The sequence below is a fragment of the Cariama cristata genome, unplaced genomic scaffold (genome assembly GCF_000690535.1).
Source record: "Cariama cristata isolate BGI_N322 unplaced genomic scaffold, ASM69053v1 scaffold9010, whole genome shotgun sequence".
Taxonomy (NCBI): Eukaryota; Metazoa; Chordata; class Aves; order Cariamiformes; family Cariamidae; genus Cariama; species Cariama cristata.
The window spans coordinates 8,761-35,392 of record NW_009595209.1 but is presented as its reverse complement, the minus strand read 5'-3'; the positions used below and the strand labels follow the sequence as shown (position 1 = coordinate 35,392).

General features: G+C 37.7%; 1 protein-coding gene across 1 annotated transcript; it reads right to left on the bottom strand.

Moving 5' to 3' along the window:
* Nucleotides 1–305: 305 nt before the first annotated feature.
* Nucleotides 306–20,423, bottom strand: PJA2 (praja ring finger 2, E3 ubiquitin protein ligase). Its single transcript, XM_009701136.1, has 8 exons — nt 20,225–20,423; nt 15,809–16,871; nt 12,067–12,252; nt 10,544–10,729; nt 8,182–8,293; nt 2,051–2,172; nt 1,623–1,737; nt 306–437 (listed from the first exon to the last, which is right to left on the bottom strand). The coding sequence occupies exons 1-8, from the start codon at nt 20,421–20,423 to the stop codon at nt 306–308; spliced, it is 2,115 nt and encodes a 704-aa protein (XP_009699438.1).
* Nucleotides 20,424–26,632: the final 6,209 nt, after the last annotated feature.

Sequence of the window (26,632 nt, the reverse complement as noted above, 5' to 3'; positions counted from 1 at the left end):
TGCAGCTGCAAGAACTTGAACAAAGTGCTACATTAATTATCTTTCTGGAAAAAATTATCATAATACAAGCTTTAGACATTACAGTTACCAGCAACATTTGCTAAATTCTTCTAACTTACAGTTTGAAAATTTAAGCTATTATTGTAAACCTAAAGAGTTTAGAAAGTCTTGCACCCTCTTTCTAAACTAAAATATATAATATAGATAGTATTGTACATATATTTTATATAGAATAGTTTTCACATTCTAATTAAACAGGAAAAATTTACATTTTTATTTTGGTGGCAAAGATTTAATTTCAGACTCTAGTTTGAAGCTTCTGTAGCACTCTGAACAGAAGATGCTGAATCATGATCAGATAGAAAGGAAATAGCATCAGCAGCTCCTTCAGGAAGCTCAGGTGCAAGCACATGACGACAAACTGGGCATGTTCCTGACTACAAAAAGAAAAAACAGGTCATTTGCACAGTTCACATTCAGTTCTGTCGAAAAACCAAAGGTTATTATTTATGAAGTATTTAATGTCTTCACAATAGCACTATTTCAAAGTCAAATTTGACTGGAAATACGTGGAGCTAAGAGACAGCTAGCAATCTCAGAAAAAAGCTTTGTTTTGATTTTTATACCAGTTACACAGTGGATACATCAGGCCCTCTGCAAGGTTTACTTCAAAGAACTGATTTTACAGGTGGAAATTGTTTTCTTTTTGGGGCAAGGATTAAAAATAAACGAGGTGCAGCCCAAATCTAACAGGAAGTATTCTGTCGCAGTTTTCAACAAGAGCAGTTTACTATGACAGCAGAAAGACGCAAGACATAATACAAGCAATACCAACATGGTAATCAAAATTAAAGGCCAAGGTTAAAAAACTCAAACCTATAAACAACCCATGCTAGGTGTTCTGATCTGATCTCTCTAGTCTGAATTAACTCTTGAGGAAATGATGTGTTACACTGTAGGCTCACTGAGAACTAGAAAGTCTGCGTTCATACTGTGTAAAGGAGAGTGCAAGTGCCAGGAAAAAAGATACCAATCCATTAATTCTTAGTTCTCTTAGTTTAGCCTCAATATGACGTAAGCCTTTAATACATTTGGAAGGAAACTGATCACAGATTATGGAAATGAAGTCTAACACAATATAGATTTACCAAAGGTGAATTTGTTAAATTAATCCACAAGCATTCCAGTATTTTTCCCCACGAACCTTAGCTGTCACCATAAATGGGCCTGACATTCTGGCAAGACAGATCAGATCCTTCGCTCTTCTCAAAGAAAACCAAGCCACCTTCTTTACTTCAAGGTATGACTACAGTAAAGAAAGCTTTTCTTGTACCAAAACAAGTTATAACTCATCCATCTCTTTCATGCTTACTGAAAGCAGACCATGTTTTTCCTCACAAAAACACCCCCTCTATTCAATAAACTGCCATTCATGTGAGCACAGATATAAATTACTTTCCTCACTCACCCTAGAACTTCGTTCTGTAATGCACAAAATTAATAGCCAGTTATTTCTTGGTATTCCATCCCACATTTTCAAAAAGTTACAAACAGTTCTTCCCAGAATAACGCAAATACTCAAAAAAACCCCACAAAACCCCCATCAATCCTGTAGTACTTACTTTCTGTAACCAAAGAGTTACACAAGGTTTGTGAAACAAATGATGACAGGGTAGCTCTGTTATGATTTCATCTTTCACATATTCACTGCAACAGATAGTACAACACTGCTCTTGACCTACACCCATGATGAAGAAAAAGCATTATTATTATTATCATCATCTTGTTTTACATCTAAGATGAGTCTAAATTAAAATACATATATTATCAACAGTATCACTAACGATTACAAAATACAATCACACTTACTCCAGTAAAGACTGGTTTTCCGAACTGACTAAAGTCATATTCAGTCTGAGTCAAGATTCAAAAGCTCTTAGAATACCATTACCAGCTGCACAGTAAGTATATCTAAATACTCTGTCTATGGTATTATATAAAGCTAAATTTGTTCTTATAAACTTTGTGGATGTTAATTCTTAATTATTTTTCCATACCATCGTGGTCATCTGTGACGATAATCTGTGGCAGACAATCTATGGTTTCTTTAGAGGCTGGTGGATGAGCCTGTTCAACATCAAATCCAAGAGACTCCAAGTGTGCCAGAGCAGTCTGAAAAGGGCGAACAGAGACCAAGTTCTCTTACTCACAAATGTAACATACCAAATAAAAAAACAAATAAGAAAAGGAATCAAATTCTAGCAGTATTACTTGAATGGAAGTTATATGTTTGTCAGACTCACCATTACATTTTATTTTTTTTTTCACACTGAATGAGATGAAGCTGAAGGTCAAAAAAGTAACAGTTTAAGTCTCTTAAAGTATCAGGACAAAGTCACAACTTACTCTCTAATGAACATTTGCTCGTTTTATAAAGTTTCAGAAAAGGCAGCAAGTCAGAAACATAAGAAAAGTTTGCTAATACCAAAGTCATAACATTTCGCTTTCTGAAAATAAATGCCTCATTCATGTGTTTCCTGGCTTCAACTATTGAATTACTCAGGTACAAACAAAAATATGAAGTATCTCAGCTATACTACCAATGTAAGCTTTCAGAAAAAAAACAGGATCAACATAGACGTTTCTTGTCTGTATAACGACTTCAAGTCAGACATGGTGCTCTGAAGTTATCCTGTTTGAAACTTAAACTGTTCACCATACAAAATCTTTCAGACTCCTATGCTACAGCAGGCGGATTTGATATTTACACCATACATTCAACTATGTAAGATACTGAAAGGATCTCGAGTAGAAAAAAAATGCAACACAGAACTCAGACTGGTTATATTCACTACAAAAGGTACTAGATACACCTATTTGAACATCAGAAAAAATTGAAACTGAAAAGCCAAGAACAGAGGAGCACTAAGTTCATATCCTGAATGAACTAGTCATATCCCTCAAGTAGAACTACTTACTGCTCTTATCAGCATGAAAATTATTTATTTCAATGGCCACAAAACTCTTGGTAAGAAGTTTAAGATAACCTGACATCTTTGTAACACTGGGGTGCACTTAACTAAAAAGCCCTGAAATATGCTAGAGAAACACTGGATTTTACACAAACATTTCCAGTAGTCTTTCCTCTTAAACTTTAGAGAAAGATACTAGAGATGCAGCCTGAAAACATGCCTGCACTTTTATCGTAGCAGCAAGGTAGCTCAGGCAACCATTCCACCATAGATCTAAACTAGCAGGTTTATACCTACAGTCAAATGTTTGAGGCAGCAGAGATCAAGATGAGCTAACAGACAAATATTTACAGCTCCTACTGCCACACATTGTCATCTAGAAATCTGCTAATTTAAAGGAACTCATGGGACAGTTATCCCTGGTGCAGTATGCAAGTCCACCTGCAAAACAGGTACACTCCAGTTTAACAGCTTCAAAAATACAGTTCTGCTACAGCATACAATACTGCCTTACTAACATTAAGGTGATTTTACTATTTTTAAAGATATTTTGCTACAGCTGCAATGGTCTGAGAATAGTTTGTAGGTAAAAATACTATACTTAAATAATTTTTCCAGCTGTAGTAGTTAATCTAATTAAGATCACATGCAGACAGAAGGATGCAGTATCACCTGTGTGTCAAACCTCTCTGTCTATATCCATTATTAGTACTCTCAAACAGAAAACAATTTACAAAAGCACTGTATTGTTTGCTTTTGAAAGCTACACAAAAGAAACATCACAGAAAGCCTCACAATGACTCTGATGCTTAAAACCGCATCTTCAAAACCCAAGCAGAGCAAAGAAGGATCTGTTGAGGGTGGTGAAGCACTGGAACAAGTTGCCCAGAGAGGTGGTGGAAGCCCCATCCCTGCAGGTATTCAAGGTCAGGCTGGATAGGGCTCTGAGCAACCTTATCTAGTTGGAGATGTCCCTGCTCACCACAGGGGAGTTGGACTAGATGACCTCTAAAGGTCCCTTCCAGCCCAAATGATTCTATGATTCTACAACTTCTATAAGATACCTTTCAAATTTCAAAGACACATTTATTTCCTTCCTCTTATTACTTGTGGGACTGCTTACTGCTCCATGTACCATGAACTAAATGCTGGACACTGCTAAAAACAGGCGTGCTATAACCTACAGGGGTTTGAGCTCTGTGAATCAACACAGGAAATACCCATAAATGAAGTCACTGATGCTGCAAAGACACCCAACCTGTCCTATACTGCTAAATGAAGTAAACTAAATACTCCCAGCTAAGTAATTTCTTTAAAACAAGTGGAAGAAAAAAAAAAATCACACATACAAGTTATTACATTTTAGGATCCCAGAGTCTTATAGAACATACATACCTTTTTTAAACAAAAAAAAATAACATATTCACTACTTCTCCCCTCCAAATGTCATAATTAATTGGGACAGATCTCCCCACCCCCCCCACTAAAATACACTTGAATGTTGGATGCATTATCATGTCACATCCCTTCTAAGCATTTCATAGCTACAGTAGTTTGCTGAATAGAGAAATTTTTCAAAAGGTTTCTCAGCCATAATAGACTCTTGTAATAAATTATGTTGTTATAGGTGAAAAGGATCTGGTTAACAAATCTACTATTTCAGGTAAGAGAATTTTGGGAAACTTAAGGAGGTGGATTAAGTAAATCAGTAACAGGTTGAATAAAGTCACAGTTGTTAGCTTATTAATGATGTCATAATTAAACTCAACCCAATTTGTAAATCAAATCAGAATAATTATTAAAGCTAGTCAAAGCTCAGACTTCTCCATTACAAAACCTCTGGTACAAAAATGCTTAAGAGAAAGCAGATGGGTTACTTTTTAAACTTGAGGCAAAAGTAGAGATATGTTGCACCCATAAGGTAGAATTGGACTAAGCAAGACTTAAGTAACAGCTGTTTGCCCTAAAGCCAGACCTTAATAATAGTAAACCAGCATAACTGGCAACAGGCACCCTGTTAGAAAGGTGAGTATAAACGTATAGATAATATATAACTGCAAAGTGACAAACCTGCTTGCAGTATAGTTATTCAAACAAAGAAAGGAAATACACATGCAAGCAGTAATATCTGGAAGGTGAGAACAAAAGTTGTAGAACAAGCAGAAAAGGTATCTGGTGAAACTGAAATCCAAGCATCCTGCAGAAAAATGCCAGGCAAAACCAGATCAAGTCCTGATCCCCAAAATATGATGAACTATGTCAAGAACAGAAGAGATCAGTCCCTTTACTCTTGGGGAGAGGAATGAAGAGCACAAAATACCAGTCATGACAAAGACAACTAGCTTAAATTCTCACTTCCCTGAAAGAGCTCTCAAGCCTGATCACCTTGACCTTAGTTACTAACATACCCTCTCACAGTGATCTCTAGCTCTGTACTTGATACACATGTATAGTTGCAACAAACTACAGAGCCAAAAATGCCATATTACTAACATTTTCTACACACCCTATAAATGGAAAATCAGAAATTGCATTTTCTAGCAGAAGGCAAAGACATTTTCAGCAATCCCCCATTCCCAAACTTGAAAAGTTAGTTCAGTTTGGCCTTTGCATCACAAAAGACATAGTTTGGTTTTGTGTGTGTTTTTTTTGTTTGTTTGGTTTTTTTTAAATTTCCATGCCCCCATCCCACCAAAAATGCTGTATGTCACATTTTGAGTATCTGAGAAAGCACTGTGACCACAGTACCATAAGGAAGTGCCACAGGTGACCACAGACTGTAAGGAAAAGGCGTTGTAACACTGAGCTATTTACCACATCAATGAAAGATTTTACGTTTTTAATTTTGTGGAATACACTTCTACATCTTCATCTACAATTGCCTGACAACCAGTAAAGCTGTCTTTAAAGGCTGTTCTGAACATCCTTCCAGGAACACAAGTTTCTAGTCTTTGTTAATCCAGTCAGGGGCAGGGTCACATGATATTTTATTAAGAGATTACACTGGACTAGCTGTTTGCAAGTCCTACTCTCTAGAAAGCAGAAAACATTATAACCTGATCCTGTCTACATTTCGCTGTGGTCTATAAGAAAAGAGGATCTTGGCAAACAATTAAAATTAATACTGAATAGATAGACATTACAGAGTCTTTTTTTGCTCACTTCCTCTCAACTTCCAGAAATACTTCCAATATTGCCTAAGAGAAGTGTTGAACAGTTTTGGGTAATCCTTGCTTTTATTTTCTGAACAATTTTAGTAACCATCTTCATACTGGAAAGAGAGGTGCTCTGTATATTCTGCTTGAGATTTAGAGGAGATATTTGGAATTCTTCCTCAAAACCTGTGTTGTCCATTTAGTCACAGAAAATACAGCTGTTCCTTCTATTACTCAGTAACCATTTTCTGCTAATTCCAATTATGCCAGACTTCTATGCCCACTGTAAACTTTCAGACACCTAAATGCTAATTTCAAGCACAAATGCTATTTAAGAGAATCACCTTTCCATCTTGCCCAACAATCACAGTGACCTGTACCACAGGTAGCAGAGAATAACTACCTTTGTAGTTCTCTACCTGCTTGCCAAGTGTGTTCAATGAAATTCCATTCCTGATGGCACTAACATAATTACAGCATCTTCTCAGCCAGCCATGCACATAGCCACCTAGGATTGCTTTTACAGGTCAGCCTGACAAGAATGTACACAGTTCTCCTCACAGAGTAACTAGGGAAACTTTTTTACACAGCAATGAGAAAGAAAAACTACAAGCCATAATAACTCCAGTCTCCTCTCCAAATGTCAACATACAGATTAAAAAAAAGAAAAGATGGGGTTAGTTTCCTCCCTCTATACAGATGCTCTTGCTTTAGTGCAAAGGAGGAGGTCAACTGCTTCTGTAGTTCTGTTCTTTTGGATGTACTGAGAACCGGCAGCTATGAAAGAGACAAGGAGTTTTCTCTATATAACTTCAAATACTGCTTTTATAATAAGGATATCAACAGACCTCCTACACACTAATAAGCAGTTCTGAAGTGTCTCCAGATAAGTAATGCTAACAAGATCCTACACAGCTGGAGAAGACCCTACAGTACTTGATCATGAATAATGCTGACCTCCCACATACCTCGGGGGATGCGCAATACCTGGAAACCGAATGACTGTCAACTTCAGTGAACAATCCTTCCACCCTCCTGGAAAATCCCCATGAAGTTTATTCACAAAATCATTGATTTTGCACATATCCATGGGGGAAAAAAAAAAAATCTATGATTGTTCCACTGCCTGTCAGCTTCAGAAAGCATTTTAAAGTGTCCTTGGTATTTTGTCTGCAAGCACACTATGACATAAAGTCTGCCCTGTTCACCCTAACAGAGCTAGTAGTCAAACTCCCCCTTGCTGCCCCTAAACTTGTGTCATACACAAAACATTCAGTTTAGTTGTTGTAACACCACACTATATGTCTACACATCATTTAACTCTTATTTTGACAAATACCCTTCAGGGGAGATTTCTGGCAGTGCAAGAATTGTCGCATTGCATCAAACTGAATTTCAGCTAGCTCCATATTCACTTGGACAGTGCCCAACATCATGTAACACAGAAAAGACAAAGATCATAATGGTGTTGGTTCTCTGTAACAAATGCTCTGGTTTATCCAAAGTTAGACAGATGAAATGAGATTAGAACAAGGTAAAGATAAAAGGCTTTTTTTGCTTTTTGGTGGTTTGTTGTTGTGTATGTTAAATTAAACAAAAAAGTCATGACAGTCAAACACAGAAAAGTCTACTGAGGAATAAAAACATGAGACATCCAATTGCACTCTTGCAAAGAAAAATAAAGGCTAGGACAATTCATAGGCACAGATCCAGGTATGAACTTTCCTTTGTTATGCAAGGAATTTGGAACATTCTTTAGAATAATTTAAAAGGCATGTTTATACTGGTAGAAATCAGTATATTTTTTTCTTTAGGAGGAAATAAATACATATTCTAAAAGGAGCAGCACTGATCAATGACTTTTTCCACTACGTCACTTAAAAGAACTTCCAACATTTATTTTTAAGACTCCAGACCTGAAAGTTCAAGCTAAAACAAGAACGTAATTTTTTCCCCATTTCTCTTGATTTTCAAATTATGCTGAAAAAGGATTCAATAATAAAAACTTATTTCACAGCATCACTGATATAATACCACCAAGAATATTTTAATACCTCCATAGCTTGTTGTAAGCGTCCCTCTAGTGCCACAAATGTGAGAAGCTGAGGATCCACATAAGGAATGGCTTGAGCAAGTCCTAGGCCATCACCAAACTCATCAAGTAGTCTGAAAAACATGAGTTAGGAAACATGGTCTTCATTTCAAAGTAAATAGTAACAACACGAGGGCTAGGTACATCAAATTATTGCGTATCACCTGTTAACAACTGTGTGCGTATACTCTCATGAGGTGGTTGTGTTGGGTTGGCCTTGGCTGGCTGCTAGATATCCACCCAGCTGCTCTCTCACTCCCCAATCTCAACTGGACAGGTGTGTAAATAAGACTAAAAGCTCACAGGTCAAGATAAAGACAGGGAGATCGCTCAGTCACCATCACAGGTAAAACACTCAGCTTAAGGGGGAACCTTAATTTAAATGAAAGGTTGAACCAGATGATCTTTTGAGGTCCCTTCCAACCTAGGCTATTCTACACTTCTATGAATTTATTGCCAATAAAAATGGATTTGGATGGCAAGAAACACAGACAAAAACTAAAATACTTTCCCCTTAGCCCTCCCTTTCTTCCCAGGCTCATCTTCACTCCTGCGTTCTTGACTCCTCTACATCTCCCTACCCCAAGCAGTGCAAAGAGACAGGGAAAGTGGGTTGTGGTCAGTCCATGGCAATTCCTCTGTACCACTCCTTCCACCTCACACTGTTCCCCTGCTCCAGTGTGGGGCCCCTCCCATGGGCTGCTGTTCTTCAGGATAAACCTGCTCCTGTGTGGGTCTTTCCCACAAGCTGCAGTCCTTCATTAACTGCTCCAGCACAGCTCTCCATAGGCACAGTTTCTTCATCAAATACCTACCTACTCCACTGTGGTCTTCTGCAGGGGCTGCTGGGGAATCTCTCCTCTGGCACCTGCAGCACCTGTGCCCCCTTTTTCTCTGACTTCAGTGTCTGCAGAGCTGTTCTTCTCACATTGTCCTCACTCCTCTCTCACACTCTGCTATGCAGCATTTTTTACCCATTCCTAAGTACTCTCCCAGAGGCACTATCCAGCAGTGGGTCCGTTGGAGTCAGCTGGAACACCAGTTGTGTCCCACATGGGGCAGCCCTGGCCTCTCCTCACAGAGGCCACTCTGCAGCACCTCCTGCAGCACCTGCTCCCAGTACAGTGGTACACTCAAGACAATATAGACTTCAGAACAACAGATGGGAGCTGTTAGTGTTGACTGCTCCAGAGTAAAAGGGCATACAGTTCAGCTAATAAATTTCGTGTGTATGCTATTAAGCTCATTTTACAACTAGCATTCAGATTTTGATTACATTGTGTCACAGTGCATAGCTTGGCAGCTGCTTTGAGTTCTGTTTTCAACATTCAGAGATTAAATCTTAAAATGGGCACCAGTAAAATCATGTACAGAACTGCATACCCTCAACAGACAAAATTTAACAGACTATTAGAGAAACATCTTCCTTCCTATTTTGATTAATTAGGAAGCTTACCAAGCCTAACCTCCAACACTTACAGAACAGTTTTTGTCCATATCCGACAATTCCTTTGCTAGTTCGCTGCCTGGTACTGTAAGAACACAGGCCTTCTAGCTTGGACTCTCACACATTAGCCCCTGTTCGGCTTTTTCACAATATAACTTCACAAGGAGAAAATACCAGTGCTTTTGTATCTCTACGCTGCAGTATATAATATTTTCAATAAGCAGAAGAGAGCAAATGTTAAGTTTCTTATTGGAAAGCATTCTGTCTAGTTTATTCTTACTTTAAAAGAAACGCATTATGCTATTCCAGGATTAGGCTGCGCAAGTGGCTCCAATCACTTTCTTCCTGGTATTCAGATAGTTTTTGTAATAAATACATTGCAATATTATTGAGTAATCTAATCACAAAAAATTGAGTGAAGTATCCAAAATTATGATAACATTAGGTAGGCGCATGGCATTTCAAAGAGAAATAAAATAGGCTTCTAACATCTAACTTAGACCAGTGACAAAAGAAGAAAAGACCAACTATAAAATAGCACTGACTTGAACGCTAACTACATGCATATTGCTTTACTTTTGTTATACTTCCACTATACTTAGCATCTTGAAAATTAATTGAAAAAGTACACTCATCCCTTGAATATTTAATGCACCAGAATTTTCTCATATCACAGCCTAATTTATCAAATCTACATTCTTTTTCTTTCATTAGAAGACACACAGCACTTGAAGTACCTTCACCTTAAAACTCAGATTATCAGCCTTTGAAGCAAGTGCATATTGACAGCCATGAGTATTTTTGACATCTCACATAAAAAGCAAAACAGTAACTACAAGAGCTCTGAAATTAATGCAGAAAATTATCAAAGGCATACCTCCACTCCACATCCAGGTCTTCACTCACACTGGAGTCATCCTCAAGGTTGTTATTTCCATCCAACAAGAAGAATCCAGGATGCACAAAATCACTAACTGGATCATTGTCCTCATCACTGCTACTTTCTACTTCTTCCCGGTACTGTAACCAAGGAATCTCTCCTTCTTCCAATAATGTCTCTTCCCTTCAAATAAATAAATAAAAAGCTAAAACTAAAAAGCTAGGCGAATTTACAAACACATGCAAGCAACAAAAGCTACACATATTACAAGGGCTAAAGGTACATGTTTCCCAGACTGCAGAGTCCCAGATTAGGAATTCATCATTTGCTGTAAAAAACCGAAGAAACCCCCAGTGGTATCAGCTCCAGACTCAGAATCTACTAACTTCCATAATTCTATAGCAAAATTATTTGTCTAATGCTCAAGGACAGTAGTACAGTAAGTATCTTGCTTTGCATTTTCCCTAGTACAGTCGGAATCCCTGCCAGGTCTAGGAGATTCGCTACTGAAGATTTTCTTATTCATCTACAAGTTCCTAAAGCCACTAAAAAGAAAGTCTCTCTTGACACCATGGAGCAGCCTTCATAGGAACCTTAACCTGAATGCAAACAGATACTATTTGCAAGAGAAGCTACTTGCATAAGGAAAAAGACTCATTCCTGGATTTTCTAGGGAGCACAAGTCACCTGGATGTTCAGAGCCACAGCGCTGCCAATTCCACTTTCCTTATCAAAGGGCAAATAAACAGGAATCATTAGAAATGAGTACATTTGCAGGCTGTTCACATCAAAGAAAGCTAAAGAGTACACAGCTCCATTGCCGTTCTGTAACAGATGAGTTTTCATAACGCCACACTAATGTCTCTCAAGAGACAGTGATGCTGAAAAAGCAGTAACAGTGATTTGGACTGCTTTATAGAGACCCCAAAAATATAAGGTTTGAGATGCTTAGAAAACAAAACCACACAAAACTTTCCTTGGTTAGTTATAGATACAAATTTTGTCTTGCAACCAAGGCAGGTCCATTTTACAAAGTAAAGTACTGAATGACTGGAAAAATAAGTTCTCAGCAAGCATATAGTTCAAGTTTACTTTAATAACTGATAGGGCTGCAGAAATAAAGAGCAGCAATGAAATATGGGAAGCAATAAAGCAAAGAGATAAACAACTGCTTTGCAAGGAGTACTAAGCAGTATCAGAAGATATGTCGTTACAATTAACTTGCCTAATCTAACTTTAAGTTGGTGTATCGAGCCTGTTATCCCTGTTGAAACAACATGTCAATGCCCTCTCATTATCTCTGTATCTTTCATAAAATAGAATTGTTTGCATGACATGCCATTTTTCCTCTGATTTGAAATACAAACAACTACTGAGATTATTTTCATGTAGGTAAATGATTGTTGCGGGTATAGTAACTACTTTTAGAATTTATGTTATTCTGTGTATTGTCATGTGGATACCGTGTTAGTGCTGATGTCAGAACTTATACAAAGTTAGCTCATAAAATAAAACCATACCCTCCTTGGAAACAGAAGTCTGTGTTCTCCTCTTCTACACCACTGCTGCTGCTCTGCACTTCAGGCTCACATTCCCCCCTGCCTGGGACAGTCTCCCAGCTCTCATCACTTGAGGACCGGTCATTTTCTGTAGCAGTAAAACAGGCAGGCACAGCTGTAGACCATTCTCCATCGCTGCATTCTGAGCTGCAATTTAAACAAGGCAATGGGGTGTGAATTTAAACATTGATTTAGGGGAAAGAAAACACAAACATTCTGCTATTTCCTACTTTTCTGCAAACACTGCTCTCAATATAGACTATGTTTTCTAGGAGAAATTAATTTTATGCTATTTGTAGGTGTATTACAAGGCAAGTATACATAAACAGCTGATTAAAAAGCCAGTTCCTAAGAAAGAATTCTGCCCAACCCCACTTTGCAAAAATGTTTTGTTCTTCCCCTTCCACATTTGCAGAGTACATGAAACAGCTTGGGAATATAAACTCAGACCCACTATGTACATCTTTCTCCAAGCACACAAAGAGAAAATAGCAGCAGTGACACTGAAAACACCAATGCTTGCTTAACAAACAACAAGCAGTGTGGGCCTTACCTCTCAGCCAAAGAAAACTTAAAGTAAAAGCGCTCATGACCTCCAAGACATATACCATGGGGCAGTTTGGGTTTAGTCATACAAAGATACAATGGATGACTTACTGCAAATTATATAATTCACTAGCCCAAACAAATGAATGGCAGGGATTTTTTCAAAGAGAACTTGCTCACCCACCACACAGAGAAGGTTAGTAGATAACAAGTTGTAAGCAGCTTGAACAAAATAGCGAAGTAGCAGAATTTCAAGAAGAATGAACTTATCTACTGCTATCTTTGGTAATGCCACTTAGAAGGTTCACTTAATACTAACAGTGTATTGACATTTACCAAAATTCAAAGTATAGTCAACTAGCTATGTCACTTCAAAAAGTTATAGAAGACTAATAATATGTGAACAGCAAAATGCTTAATACAGCTTATCTTACACAACAATCCGTAACATCTGCAGCTCAGTTTTCACTCTGCTCAACCCAGTATGTCTATGTGCATCAATGTTAACACCTCACCTACAAACTCACTTTAAAGAAACCCTCCTTCTATCTAATATTACAAGTACCTGCCAATAAAACTTGCTATTTAATGAATTACAAGTACTTTTGAAAAACTGCACATTATAAACTGCAAGTTTTACAAGAATAAAGATCAAGACACAGACTATATGGAAGCATTTTAATTTGAGGCAGGAATATGCTTTTCTACCACAATTTTGACAACTACAGAAAGTGACAGAAATAAGAATGTTCATTAACTTCAGGCTATTTTAAAGGATTATTTAACATTTGAAATCATACCTGTTAAGAAATTCTGGTATGCAGTCTAATGCACCTTATATTGTACCAACTAAATCTGAATACTAATATCTTAGAACCTTTTGGTTTGGTTTGTTTGTTTTAAAAAAGGTTACCTAAGCATACTGTAAGACTAGCCCAAATATTCAAATATCTTATTTTATTTTTCTGTTTTACAATCCAGGAATGATTTCCAACACAGTTTATTATAACATTCCTATGTTGGTGGTCAAATGTGTTCTCTTTCAAGTTTACACACAAACACTAATTCAAATCAGAAAAAAGGATAGGTCTAAAGTCATTAATACTAAACAAAGGAAGAACATTGAATGTGTATATTTCAAAACTTAAGACTTAACTGTGCCCAATTCTGCAGTGACGCAGAATGTCACTTAACGGTTAGAGAGTTATAGACTTGTCACTCGCCAAAAGCATAACACATTAACTTAGCATCTGCACATGGATTTTCCGAGAACAGTCCCTCCTCTGGCTGAACTGGTCTGTCCCTGCCATACGATCCAAAACTACACAGAGGGAGCTAATGGATATGATCCCTATCCCACCACCCCTGCCCTCTGGAGACCCACCATGACCTTCCAACTTAGAACACATGTGGTTCTAACAAATATGCAAGACTTTCTCCTTCCCACACTTTCTACATGCTAACACCATAATAGCTGGCCACTTCCTTGAAGCAAAATGTGAGGTGAAGGCCCAGGCCGCAGCAATCAGCAAGGTGAATTTCTCCCTGGGTTGGAAATAAGTGAAAGTTGAGTTGCAGGATGTAGTTTGACACATGTCAGTTTGGCTTTCTATGCAGCTATATATGTATATTTAAACATGTAATATGGTTTAACCCTTTAATCATAAAACTTCACCTTTTGAGAGTAGAAAAACATATTACTCCTTTTACAACACAAATTATGTTTCTTCTAAGTTAAAGAACACATATGCTTCCTGTTTAGTGGTTCAGTTATGGCCACCATGATGAACATAGTCACCTTCAGGTAAGCAGTCTGTATTTCTTTTTGTCATGCTACAACAATCCATCACTTTGCACCATGAAAGCCAATGCTATAATTGTAAATTATAGTCCATTGCTTTTTGATCTTCTAGTAGCAGCATTTCACAAGTGGAAAAGATTATGCAGTAACAAAAATTTTCAAAAAGTAAATCTTAAGAAGAACGAAAAGATTCATTTGCAAGTCCACCTATAATTTTGTTTTTTCTTATCAAAGATAAGTCTACTACACCATTTTATAATGCCTTAAGGATTTTGCTCTCATAACTGGGACTCTGCAATATAATAAGGACAAGAATTTATGCAGATTAATTTTCATGCAGTTCTCTCCACAAAAGCAGTGGAAATACAATCTACTAAGCACATTATCTTACGAAGCCTAATGGCAAGCACACACACAAAAATGCCACATCAACATCTAGAAGACAATTCTTGAACAGAACCTACAAGATGAAAGCAAACTAGGAGAAAAATAGGAAAAAAAAACAAAAGCCATCAAAACCACTACTACATTTACCATAAATGAACAGAAGGTTTTACATTTATTTTTAACCCTCAAATAAATCATTTAACATAACTCCAATTTACAGTGAAAAGTTCTTAACCAGCATTATATGAGTAAAAGTTAATCAACATAAGGTTTATCTAAATTAGTCTGTCTTCCGAGCAGAGAGCCCAAAACAGGAAGAGCCTGAATACTGCTCCTGGTGTCCAGGTTGGAGCCATTAGTAGATCTGAAACTGTATTCATTAATAGTTACTTTGGAAACACATACTAGTCTAAAGAGCTTTCATTTTTAAAAAAAAATACAGATTATAAGCAATCCTATCAAGTTACTCTTCAGATACGACAAGGAAGAATAATTTCTTTCAAAAGGCTGGAGACAAGAACATACATAGGCTGTCAACCAGCATGTTGAGATTTGATGGCAAAAAGAATAAATTTTGAAAATAATAAGTCTTGAAGGGAACTTGCAGAGACCCATAATTTACCCTGCTAAACAAAAAAAACGCTAAACAAGGTTTTCCCTCCCTACCCTCCATCTGCTCAATAAAAATAAAATTAAAATAAACAAGTAATCTTCCTTAGTGGTAAGATGATTTGACCTTAAACATAAGGAAAGGCTTTTTACATTACCAGAAGAATTTACATTACCATTTCTTTAGATGGACTTGAGGAAAGGTGATAGAGAACTGAAAGGAAAAGTTGGCATCTTGTTATCTGATCATATTCTGAAATGGCTTGATCTTCTATGTCCCATTTGCTAACAAGTTATTCAGACTTGCACATTATTTACACAAAAGATTCAATACTAAAACAGACAAAAGTGAAATTTTACCTGTCTTCATCTTTGTGGGACATTGCAAAGTGTCTGCTGCAGTCTTCAAACTCATCCCAAAAAGTGCTATCGTCTGGAGTATTTTTTTGCTCTTGAGCAGCTGCATTTTTCCTTAGGTCTATATCGATGTTCTTTCGATGATCTTGGTACTCTCTTGAGTTAAAGAATACACTGGACCTCATCTCTTTGCTGTTTCTCAAGGCACACTCAGCATGACCTTGCTGGACTTCAGCAATTTCAGTTCTCCTCCAGGAACCACTTTCCTCTGGATCATCATTAGGGAGAAGCTTCTCTGTCTCCAACTGGTTTGCAGTATTTTGTTTTCTTATTTTAGGTCTCACTACTAGCTCAGGTGAATTTCCTTGCTCAGTCTCTCCATCATTGACATTTAATTCACTAGCAATTGCTATACGGGTTCCAATTCCAACATCCACTATATTTTTTATCTGCTGTGTTTCATAATCGGCATCACTCGGGTTACTTTTCAGTATAGCATGATCTTCAGCATAAGATTTAAACGTCCTCTTGTTTGAACATGCCAAGTCTGAATCTATGTTAAAATATCTCATTAAAGGCATTGGTCCTGCTTCTTCGCAACAATCTCTGGAAACATTGTGGTTGAGAACGGACAATCGGGTCTGTAACTCAGAAAAAGGCATAGGGTCTTTTACTAACTCAGAAAGCATGTTATCTAGTGTTCCTGGAAATACACCTGCTTCCTCTCTTGCCAAAGAAAATTTGTCTTGAGCATCATATTCTTCTCCATCACTGCTATCTGGCTCATAAGAGTCAATGTTTACAAAAGCAATCCCATTCTGACCATTCAAATCATTACACCCTCCAGAAGCATATTCTGCAAGGTTCTCAGAATTTTCATAAGGATTCATAAAGGTCCCCGAGATTTGGTTGCCTTCCAGACCATAAGAGAATAAAGAAAATGGTGATGTGTTTGCTTCAAAAGCTTGACTTGATACACTTCGGCAAATGGGTTCTCCAGTTCCAGTATTTTCTAACAAAGGGTCATCTAATAAACCAGAAGACACTTGAACCAACGGACTGGAACCTTCACAGAAAGTTGTAAGAAAGAATGCATTGGTATCATCAAAACCAAAAGAAATATTCTTATCTACCACAAATGCTCAAGAGAAAGAAAGGATAGTTCACTAGGATTGTAGTGCAATTTGATGAAGAGAAACATTCACCAGAGATGCAGTCGATCTTCACTAGTATATTTATGTTCTTATTTATATAAACTAAGCATATAGAAATAGACTTAAGTAATACAATTTCAGCTCAGCATGTGATAGAAAAAAAGTAATAAAGGAACATATTCATAACCAGCATTTTTACAGTGTCTATATGAAAAGGAATTTTAAGATGAGAACAGAAAATCTGGAAAAACACTAGAATTATTAAAATTATTAAAAAGCTGCAACCAGTCTTTCCAGAAGTTAAAGATTGGACTATGCGTTCATTAACTAGCTAAATTGTGCCTCCTGCCACACTCAGATAAAGTAATTTATTGCTACTATAAATTACATACTAATAGCAGTATATTTTGTACATGCAGCTGTGAATGCAACTTCTCATAAGAAGAAAATAATAGCAGGGATGAATGTGGAATTACAGTTAGTAGTTACCATCATCGCAAATTCAGTTTGGTTATATTACACTTGAATGCCTCAGGCATAAAGAGACAATAAACATCAAACCCAGCAGCAAGAGTTAAAGAAGGTAAAAACATGTATACTGCTGCTACTACAAAATTAATGCTTAGTTCAAGTCATTTGTAAATTCCTAAGCAAGGCAACAGTCAAACACACAATGGTTTGCATAACTTGCTAAAAGTACTTTAAATTTTTAAGTCGATATTAAGAGATTTGGAAACCTAACTACAAGACCAAAAAAAACCAAACACCAGACAGACATGCATGGTTAATTGAAGGGATGCCCTAGCACTTCATTTTAAAAACAGGTAGAGGTAGGAAACAATATAAAATGAATGTTCCAGTATAAAAAATCTCATCTAAATAGCTAATTCATGCCTAGGTTGGTGAATTCATGGCACTGAACTCAGGAGAACTGTGCCTCTCAGCACTAGGAGTCTGGCTTGTAGGAAGCAATATTGTAACATTATGTTTTATCTAATCAAAATCTTGAAGCTCCTTCACAAAATTGCTAACAGCTGAGGCTGGCAGGCAGGCCCCTCTGGAGATCATCCAGTCCACCCCTCTTCTCAAGCAGAATTACCTATAGTAGCCTACCAAGGACCAAGTCCAGTCAGATTTTTAATATTTCCAAGGATATCTCCTTCTACCCATCTTCCACAGTTGCTTAGATGTATATAAGATGTCAAGCCAGTTAGGAAGGAAGTGTGCAGTATATTCTAGGTAGTACCCATCCCATCAAAAAAGAAGTATCAATTGAGGAAAAATGTAATCTAGTTGAGGTAAGGGCAATAAATCAACCCAAAACATTTCTCAAAGATAAATCTGAGAAGTCATAACACACACAAAAAAAAGACCAAATATAAAAGGAAAGGCATTTTGCTATTACACTTAATACAGAAAATGAGTCACTCTTTGAATTTATATACAAAGTAACTGTATTAAGAACAAGGAAAAAATACACACTAAACTGCATATTTCTTGTGACCCTAAAACAACAGCATGCTCATTTCTGAGTAACTGAAACAAGAAAGATGGTAGAATTAGAGACAGTATGAAGATCTCCACAAGTGTCAACACTGCCTTACAAGGAATAAACCTTTAACTAGATGAAAATATACAAAATGTATGAAGCACAGACAACTGCAAAAATGTTCAAATTACAAAAAATCAAAACCACTCCAAGATGATCTACATCACATAAGTGTCCAGGAACAATGGCATGAGAAAGTTAAATTGGCACTATGCTATTATTAAAAAAAAAAAAAGAGAAAATTAGAAGGAGAAAGCAGTCACAAAATAGTCTATAAAAGAAGGAGAAAAAAAACAGCTACTTTATAGAATCATGGAATTATTTACATTGGAGGAGACCTTTAAGTTCATCAAATCCAACTGTTATCCTAACATTGCCGAGTACACAACTAAACCATGTCCCTACACCACGTCTACACGCCTTTTAAATGTCTCCAGGGATGGTGACTCAACCATTTTCCTCGGTAACCTGTTCCAGTGCTTGACAACGCTTTTGGGGAAGAAATTCTTCCTAATATCCTATCTAAACCTCCTCTGGCACACCTTGAGGCCGTTTCCTCTTGTCCTATCACTTGTTACTTGGGAAAACAGACCAACACCCATCTCACTACACTCTCCTCTCAGGTAGCTGTAGGGAGCAATAAGGTCTCCCCTCAATCTCCTTTTCTCCAGGCTAAACAACCCCAGCTCCCTCATCCACTCCCCGGACAACTTGTACTCCAGACCTTTCACGAGCTTTGTTGCTCTTCTCTGGATACACTCCAGCACCTCAATGTCTTTCTTGTAGTGAGGGGCTCAAAACTGCATATGGTATTGGAGGTGCAGCCTCACCAGTACCGAGTACAGGTGAACAATAACTTCCCTAGTCCTGCTGGCTACACTGCTTCTGACACAAGTCAGGTTGCCATTGGCCTCCTTGGCCACCTGGGCACACTGCTGGCTCTTGTTCAGCCAGCTCTCGACCGGCATCCCCAGGTCCTTTTCTGCTGGGCAGATTTCCAGCCACTCTTCACCAAGCCTGTACTGTTGCATGGAAATGTTGTGACACAGGTGCAGGACCTGGCACTTTGGAAGATCTGAGGCTGTATCAAATGTTCTTTTAGCAGAAAGCGTCAAACTCATGGGACTATGCTGCCAATCCAACAAGCCTTTTTGTATTTCTCCATGAAATTATTATTCAGATGCTAATGTCAAAGACATTTTGGGACATCCTAATGTTCAATATTCACTAAAAAAGAAAGAGAAGTGGTCTTACTAGTGTAAATAAATAAGAAGAGACCCTTTAAAGACGTTTTATAGGCTTAAATTAATTCCCACTGTAACTACCCTATGGTTGACAAAGAACAACCTAGACCATGATACATCAACTATTTCATAGCCTAGTTCCAAACAGAAGGTTAGAGTAGGTATTCTCTTCCAAATGTGATTTGTAATTTGATTTGAAAACAAAATAATTTCAATTACACAATGTAATGGTTATCCAGTTGGTTGGAATGTCCATTCAGGAATGCTCTTCAGGCAAAATTAAATAGCCTAAAATAGACTATAATCTGCCTTCATGCTAAGTTTCATTCTGTAAAGCCATATAAAATGTACTTCACACATGCTATTTAAGTGGCTACTCTCTTCCCTTCGCACTTCTCTATGTGCCTTCCCCCACCACCCCCAAGCATCCCAGTTTGCAATTAAATGGCATATCCACAAAACACGCACATACATGAAGAATTCTCTTTCTGAACATCCTCCAATTCTAATCGTTTGCAGTCTTCATTGTGTTGATGCTCATCTCTGTCTTGGCTATTCAAAGATGGTCTAAAACCAACATAGGCATGTCTTCTTCCATATCTTCTACCTGTAATAGTCTGATATCCTCCTGCTGGTTTGGGCCAGGCAGGTTTGCCAGCTTCTTGACCCATTGCTACATGAGATAATGGATGAAAAAAAAAGACAGACTCATTAGACAACAATATGTCTCTATCATTTCCTCCTTCCCCAACACTTTGATATAATATTTTTACCAAGGAATTTCCCATTTCTCTAAAGTCTTGAGCTTCACTAACGATATGATTATTAATAACCTAAAGTGCTCCAGGCACACATGTTATGAAAGCACATAACAGAATTTTCATCTACACTAAATAATATTGACAAACACCAATCTTGCCCCCATCTTAACATGTTCGTAGTAAATAACAGAGACTTTATTAAAAAAATTAAAAATCAAGTTCAGACATCACATGACTTTTTTGGTTTTGAATGTGATACACTTCTGCCCATAGTTCTGACACAACATGTCAGCTGGCAAAAAAATCTGCAAGCACTATAATGGAAAAGCCTTAAGGTAACACAGCATAATTCTGTCAGCCCTAGCTAGCTTATCTCTGTGACAGCAAAAGTACAATTAACCAAGTCACACCTTCTAAAACAAAATTCCCAAGTCCCAGGGAGACAGCTTTATTCTTTACACTAAGTAGTATGTTCAGGCATGGCTATACAAGGGAGTTGCCTACATATGGCTCCTATTACTACAGTATTCCATATTAATGGATATTAATGCTTTTACCAAGAAAACATGGGATAAGTACTACAAGGAAACTTGAAAAACAGTGGGGGAAAGCCAACAATTTTGTAATGAAGAGAGATTTTAATACAGCAGTAGTATCAGCTATTAATAAACTAACACAAGGGTTCATGTCCAGACGCTGTTGCTTGTACAAATGCAATTAGAAGGTCAGTATTTGAGATGTTCAGTGGCTTTTTTGTGTCCCTCTAAGTCACTTTTAATCTTTACTAGACAGAGAATTAACAAAGGAGCTTTTCTGTTCTTGAAACTTACCAGACTGAAAAGGAGACATTAAAGCCCCGGAAGACAAAGTTTGCAACCATTAACAGAGTTTTCTGAACCACAGAAAAATAAGAAAACTTTTCTTTCCTGGCTGTGAAACCAATCTCTTCAATACCCTTAAAAAGAGAGTATCTATATGCAAAGACATGATTTACTAGCAGTTATTTTATGCAGCTTCAAGTAGAACAGCCACTAGTAAGGCTGGTAGTTGAAGTATGTGGACTGCCTAAAAGAGACAACTGCACACATGTACCAACTACTAAAGAGTCCAAGCAGGTGGTTTTTTTTCTTTCTTTGTTTTTTAAACTAGCATCACTGTTGAAGCTGTAATTTTGCTAGGACTAATGTATAGGAAACTAACTCTGTTGCTGCCCACCTAACATAAATCATGAAAAATAAAATGCAAGGAGAAAAATGAAATATTTTTCTTTGGACTGCACTCTCAGAAGTCACATGATCTCTTAAAAGCTTCAGTGAAGAAACAAACAGAAGCAAGCTACCTATTGTAAGCTACAGCTTCTAATAGAAGCTAGTCTTCAGAGGTTCAGACACATAACATCCTACAAGAATTTGGTCTACAATTGCCCACATGGCAAATGCAAAAATATTTCCTAGCAATACGCACTTCAGTCAAATTTCTGTGGAAAAAGTCAAAGTACTTTCTGACTGATCTTCCCCAAAGACAAATAAAAAAAGGACAGAAACATGAGTAGTATAATGATGGTGGAAGACTCAGGGCCTCAAAAAAAAATGCAAGTTCCAGGAAAAGAAAAATAACCACTTTCTTTCAGCCTGACATGAAAAAAAATATAAAGTTGGAGTAAACTAAACAAAATTACACTCGCAATAAAAGACCTGCCACAAGAGGCTAAAATATTATTGTTTCATTCCCAGGTGAATTGACAGCAACAGTGAAGATACTTGCAGTACTTAACATTAAAAGGCAAATATTTACAATTCAATTGCTTAAAATTGCAACATTTAAGCAAAATATAACATGAGGAGTCTTTTATCTAATGCTGCCAGCTTCACTTTGTTATCTTTAGCCAATTCTAAGAAAACATTTGGTACAGAAATGTTGTGCTATAACTCACCACATTATATCTATGGCTCTAAATCTCCCTTACAACATGTAATCCTGGTCATGCCTTCTTTCCATTCTTCTTTCCACACATGGAATCTCTCCAACTATAGCCTAGTTCCATAAACACTGCAGAAGACCAAACATGTCTATCACTAGCTGCAACACAGTGATACTGCTTGTTTATACAGATCTGGGATAAAACTCAGTTGAATGTTTACAGAAAAAGTTAGCAGGTATCAGAGGCTTTTTTCTCATTCATCTATGAAGCTCCATGTAGTTTGTTTACATATAATCTTCCTTGAAAATACTTGCAGGTATTTCTCCAAACCTGCCTATCCCACACTAAACAACAGAAGCTAAAATGGTCGATTTCTTACTAGCTATACTATTCCTGCAGTCCTTAGAAAGGTGAAAACTCTACCATCTTTGAAAAAAAGGTCACTGCAACTAATGCAAGAAAAAAGAGGACCAACAATTAATCATCTTAATTAGTCAGCCAGTTAATATCTTTACTAAGTCAACCAGCAAGTTGTTTTTATTCATGTAGGCCCTGACTATTCTTGAATTTCCACTGAGTATAACATGGCTGGTTAGCAGACTGCCAGAGGGAGCTGACAATAAGCAGCCACATCTGAACTTGCAGAGCAGAATCGAACAGTTAGATTAGTAAATCAGCACAGCAACAGAGAAATCTGCCCTCAAACATGGCAATACAAGAGGGTGAAACAAAAAAGGTAAAGACACATTGTAATTGCCTAAGTCTTAATTTTAGTTTGTTCTCTGAAACACCAGTATTGTTCAAAAACAGATGTCCACTCAAGAGAGTCAAATTCTTTGAATGCACTTTTTTAATTGATATTCACAGCATGCAAAAATCTTTGAAGCTGGGTGCAGGTCCTACATTTTTTTGTTGCAAGTAATTCTCTCACATACAGAGTGTCTCATCTTGTATTCAACTGTTCTTAAAAGATACATCACACAGTTATTCTTCTGCTCTGGGAAAGATTTATTGGATCAATATAGTGAAAGCTTCACCGTTCACTGAGCATTTGGATGCCACATTTAGTTTACAGCAGAGGTTAACTTCTACCTAGATATGAAATATCTCAAAATAAGAGAAGGAGCCATGAATTTATTTGCCTACATGCCTAAAATGGGCAGCACTTAGGCATCTCAATCCATAGACCAATTTACAAGAAACACTTCAGGCAACCAAGTTCCTGAGACACATACCCTCTCTCAGGTCTGTCTTCCAGGCTAACCCAACCTCAAAAGTAGGTATAGCTCTATCTTCTTTCTGAACCTTTGTTTAGTAGGCCTGTTCAAAACACACCCAATACCTGCTGACAAGACACAGTTCTGTGAAAGTGACCATTCTTAGACATGCACCACAACAGCGACTGAATAACCAAGGAGGGGAAACAGACTAGTCATTTGCTTCTCAGGCTAAAGATGCTTATACACACACCTCCATCATTTCAAAACGACACTACAGTTACTTGAATTCCTCAACAGATCATTAGCAGCTGTCATAAAGGAGAAAAGCATTTTAGACTACCAGAGCGGGATAAAAAAAGACATGAGAGAGTATCTCCTAAAATGCACAGTGCATAAAGAAGTAGGTCCAGCCTTTCCCAGGCACTGTCTTAATCACCGACGCACAGCAGCATCCTTCCTCTTCACTTCAAGAAATACTGCATTAAGGACTCCACTCCCTAGGGTAGCAAACTACAGCCTGTAACACAGGAAACCTCAGAATCTAGACCCAATCCATCTGACTTGCCTAAGCAACTTGTCCTATCCCACAAAAACCGACTTGTTTTTCCAGAAGTAACACAATGTTCAAGGTTAACTGTAGATGCACACATACATGCGTTCACAAACTAGGACTGTAACCAGAGCATTCAGAAGTGATTCATCCTCTTGACTACAATCCTACGCACAAATCTCAAACCATTCTAATTTACAGAGATAGATTTAGGGCCACTGGAATTCCATGCACAGTTACATGTTGAGTCCTCCAACAGCATCCTAGTCCTCGTCCACTGAAACGCAGACACCTCCCTTTACTCTCCTTTCCATTACCTTTTGTTCTCCCCTATCCTCTTGACTCCCTCACGTCCTGCACACTAGAAACAAGAGAAGTAGCCTTTTGGGATCACAGAGTGCACGACCTAGATCTACATCACTACTCAAACAAGCCACTGCCACCCGTGAAGATGCAAGATACCAATTGTGGCATATACCTAACTCCTGAACAATGTCAACTGCCACAGCAGCAGGCAGGCAGGCTGGCTTTACTCTGACTCCTAGAACTGTTGTGATCTACTTGGATGGCATCACTTTGTCGGAGCAGAGTCCAGTCCACAAAAGCAAGAGTAAAAAAATTATACATATTAGAGAAATCACAGTTTATCTAAAGCAGTTCTGAACATCTGAACAAATCCAAGAGCTGAAATACTGTAAACTTTCCTTTACATACCCAGAAATTTTTGTAGTTTAAGGAGAAGGCAACTCAGTTTCATAACTTCCACTGAAAAAGATACATCCCATAACCCTAGAAACCTCACAAGGACATTTTCAGTTAAGTATTCCATCAGATGTGCCTGGATCTTGTTTTCAACCTATTATGTCCCATTTTATTTCCTTGGCATCATTCATTCACATATACAGTCACCTCCACATACAGTCACATTCTAGGCCTATTATATACCTCACAGGGAGAAAACAAAATTAAAGGACTGTCTGGCATGGGGAGAGGGAGGGGTGGGAAGCAGTCCCAAATGTTTTTTTTCATCCCAAAGAGGGGGGGGAGGTGTGTGTCAATTTTCTGCTGCAGAAGGTATCCAACTAGCTTTTTTCTTTCAAGACATGTAAAGTGTGCTTCAAATATCTCCCTAAGTAGTATTTTTTCAATCTTTTAATAACTCATAACTCTTACCGCTCCTCCTCAGATTTTGCCCAGCATTCTTAAACTTGTATGCATATTCTAGTCTCAATATCATCAACACCTGACATAGAAGGAAAAACAAATCTCCTTTATCCTACTAAGCTGCTCTTTTCTTTTACATCTATGAATTACAGAAACCATTTTCTTCCACAAGGCAAGAACAGGATCTCACATGCAAGGTTTGAAAAGGGAATGCATGTAATACTGACACAATTACTGTTTTCTAGGCTACCATCTTAAAGAAAAGAAATGCATTTACTCTCAGAAGTATATGAATGCATTTGGCTGTCAAGTAGCCAAAACTTAAAAACAACTCACATTCTTGACACCCTCTCCCTTATCTGACTAATTCTGAACCATAATGAAAGCATATCCCTGATCAACTCAGATAAAAGTTGCAGGTAAAAATAGTCACATTATCTTTTAGACTGTATTATCTAATATTCTTTATCTGTAATCAATATTCTACACCTCTCTTTCCTGCAGGTATTGAAAGCTTCCAAGAGCAGATGACTTAAAACCAAATTTGAATTAGAATGGAAAATTTTCAGTTTTCTAAGCACCACTGCTCAGGACTCTGGAGAGATTACTCCATTTCAGTTAACAGAAGAAAGGTATAGCATAATCCCAAAAAGAGAGAGGAATATTTCAATGATTTAAACCAACATATTACTGTCACAAGCTCCCTCTCTTGCCACTACGGGCAGGCTAACACTGAAAGTCTTTAAATGTTTTATTATGCTGTCAAGCTTCAAACTACATATACTGGCAAATTACCACTCAAAACAACAAATATTCAGTTAGAACTCACCTTCACTGTCTGAGGTTTACCTAAACCTCAGAAAGCACTATGTCATGGTCTGATCCTGGTAGGCAGCTAAGCACCAGACAGCCGCCCACTCACTCCGGCACCCAGTGGGATAGAGGAGAGAGTCATAAGAGTGAGAAAACTCATGGGCTGAGATAAACACAGCTTAATAATTTTTTAAAAGGAAAAAAGAAAAGACTAAAGATTAAAAGAAACAAAAGCAAGGAAAAAGTGTGATGCAAAAAACCCCTAATTGCTCATCAGCGATCCACCAAAGCCCATACAATTCCAAAGTAACAGCAGCCCAGCCATCCTCCTTTCCCCCCAACCACTTTTATGGCCAAGCATGATGTCATATAGTCTGCGGTATCCCTTTGGTCAGTTGGGGTCAGCTGTCCCAGCTGTGTCCCCTCCCAACTTCTTGTGCACCCCCAGCCT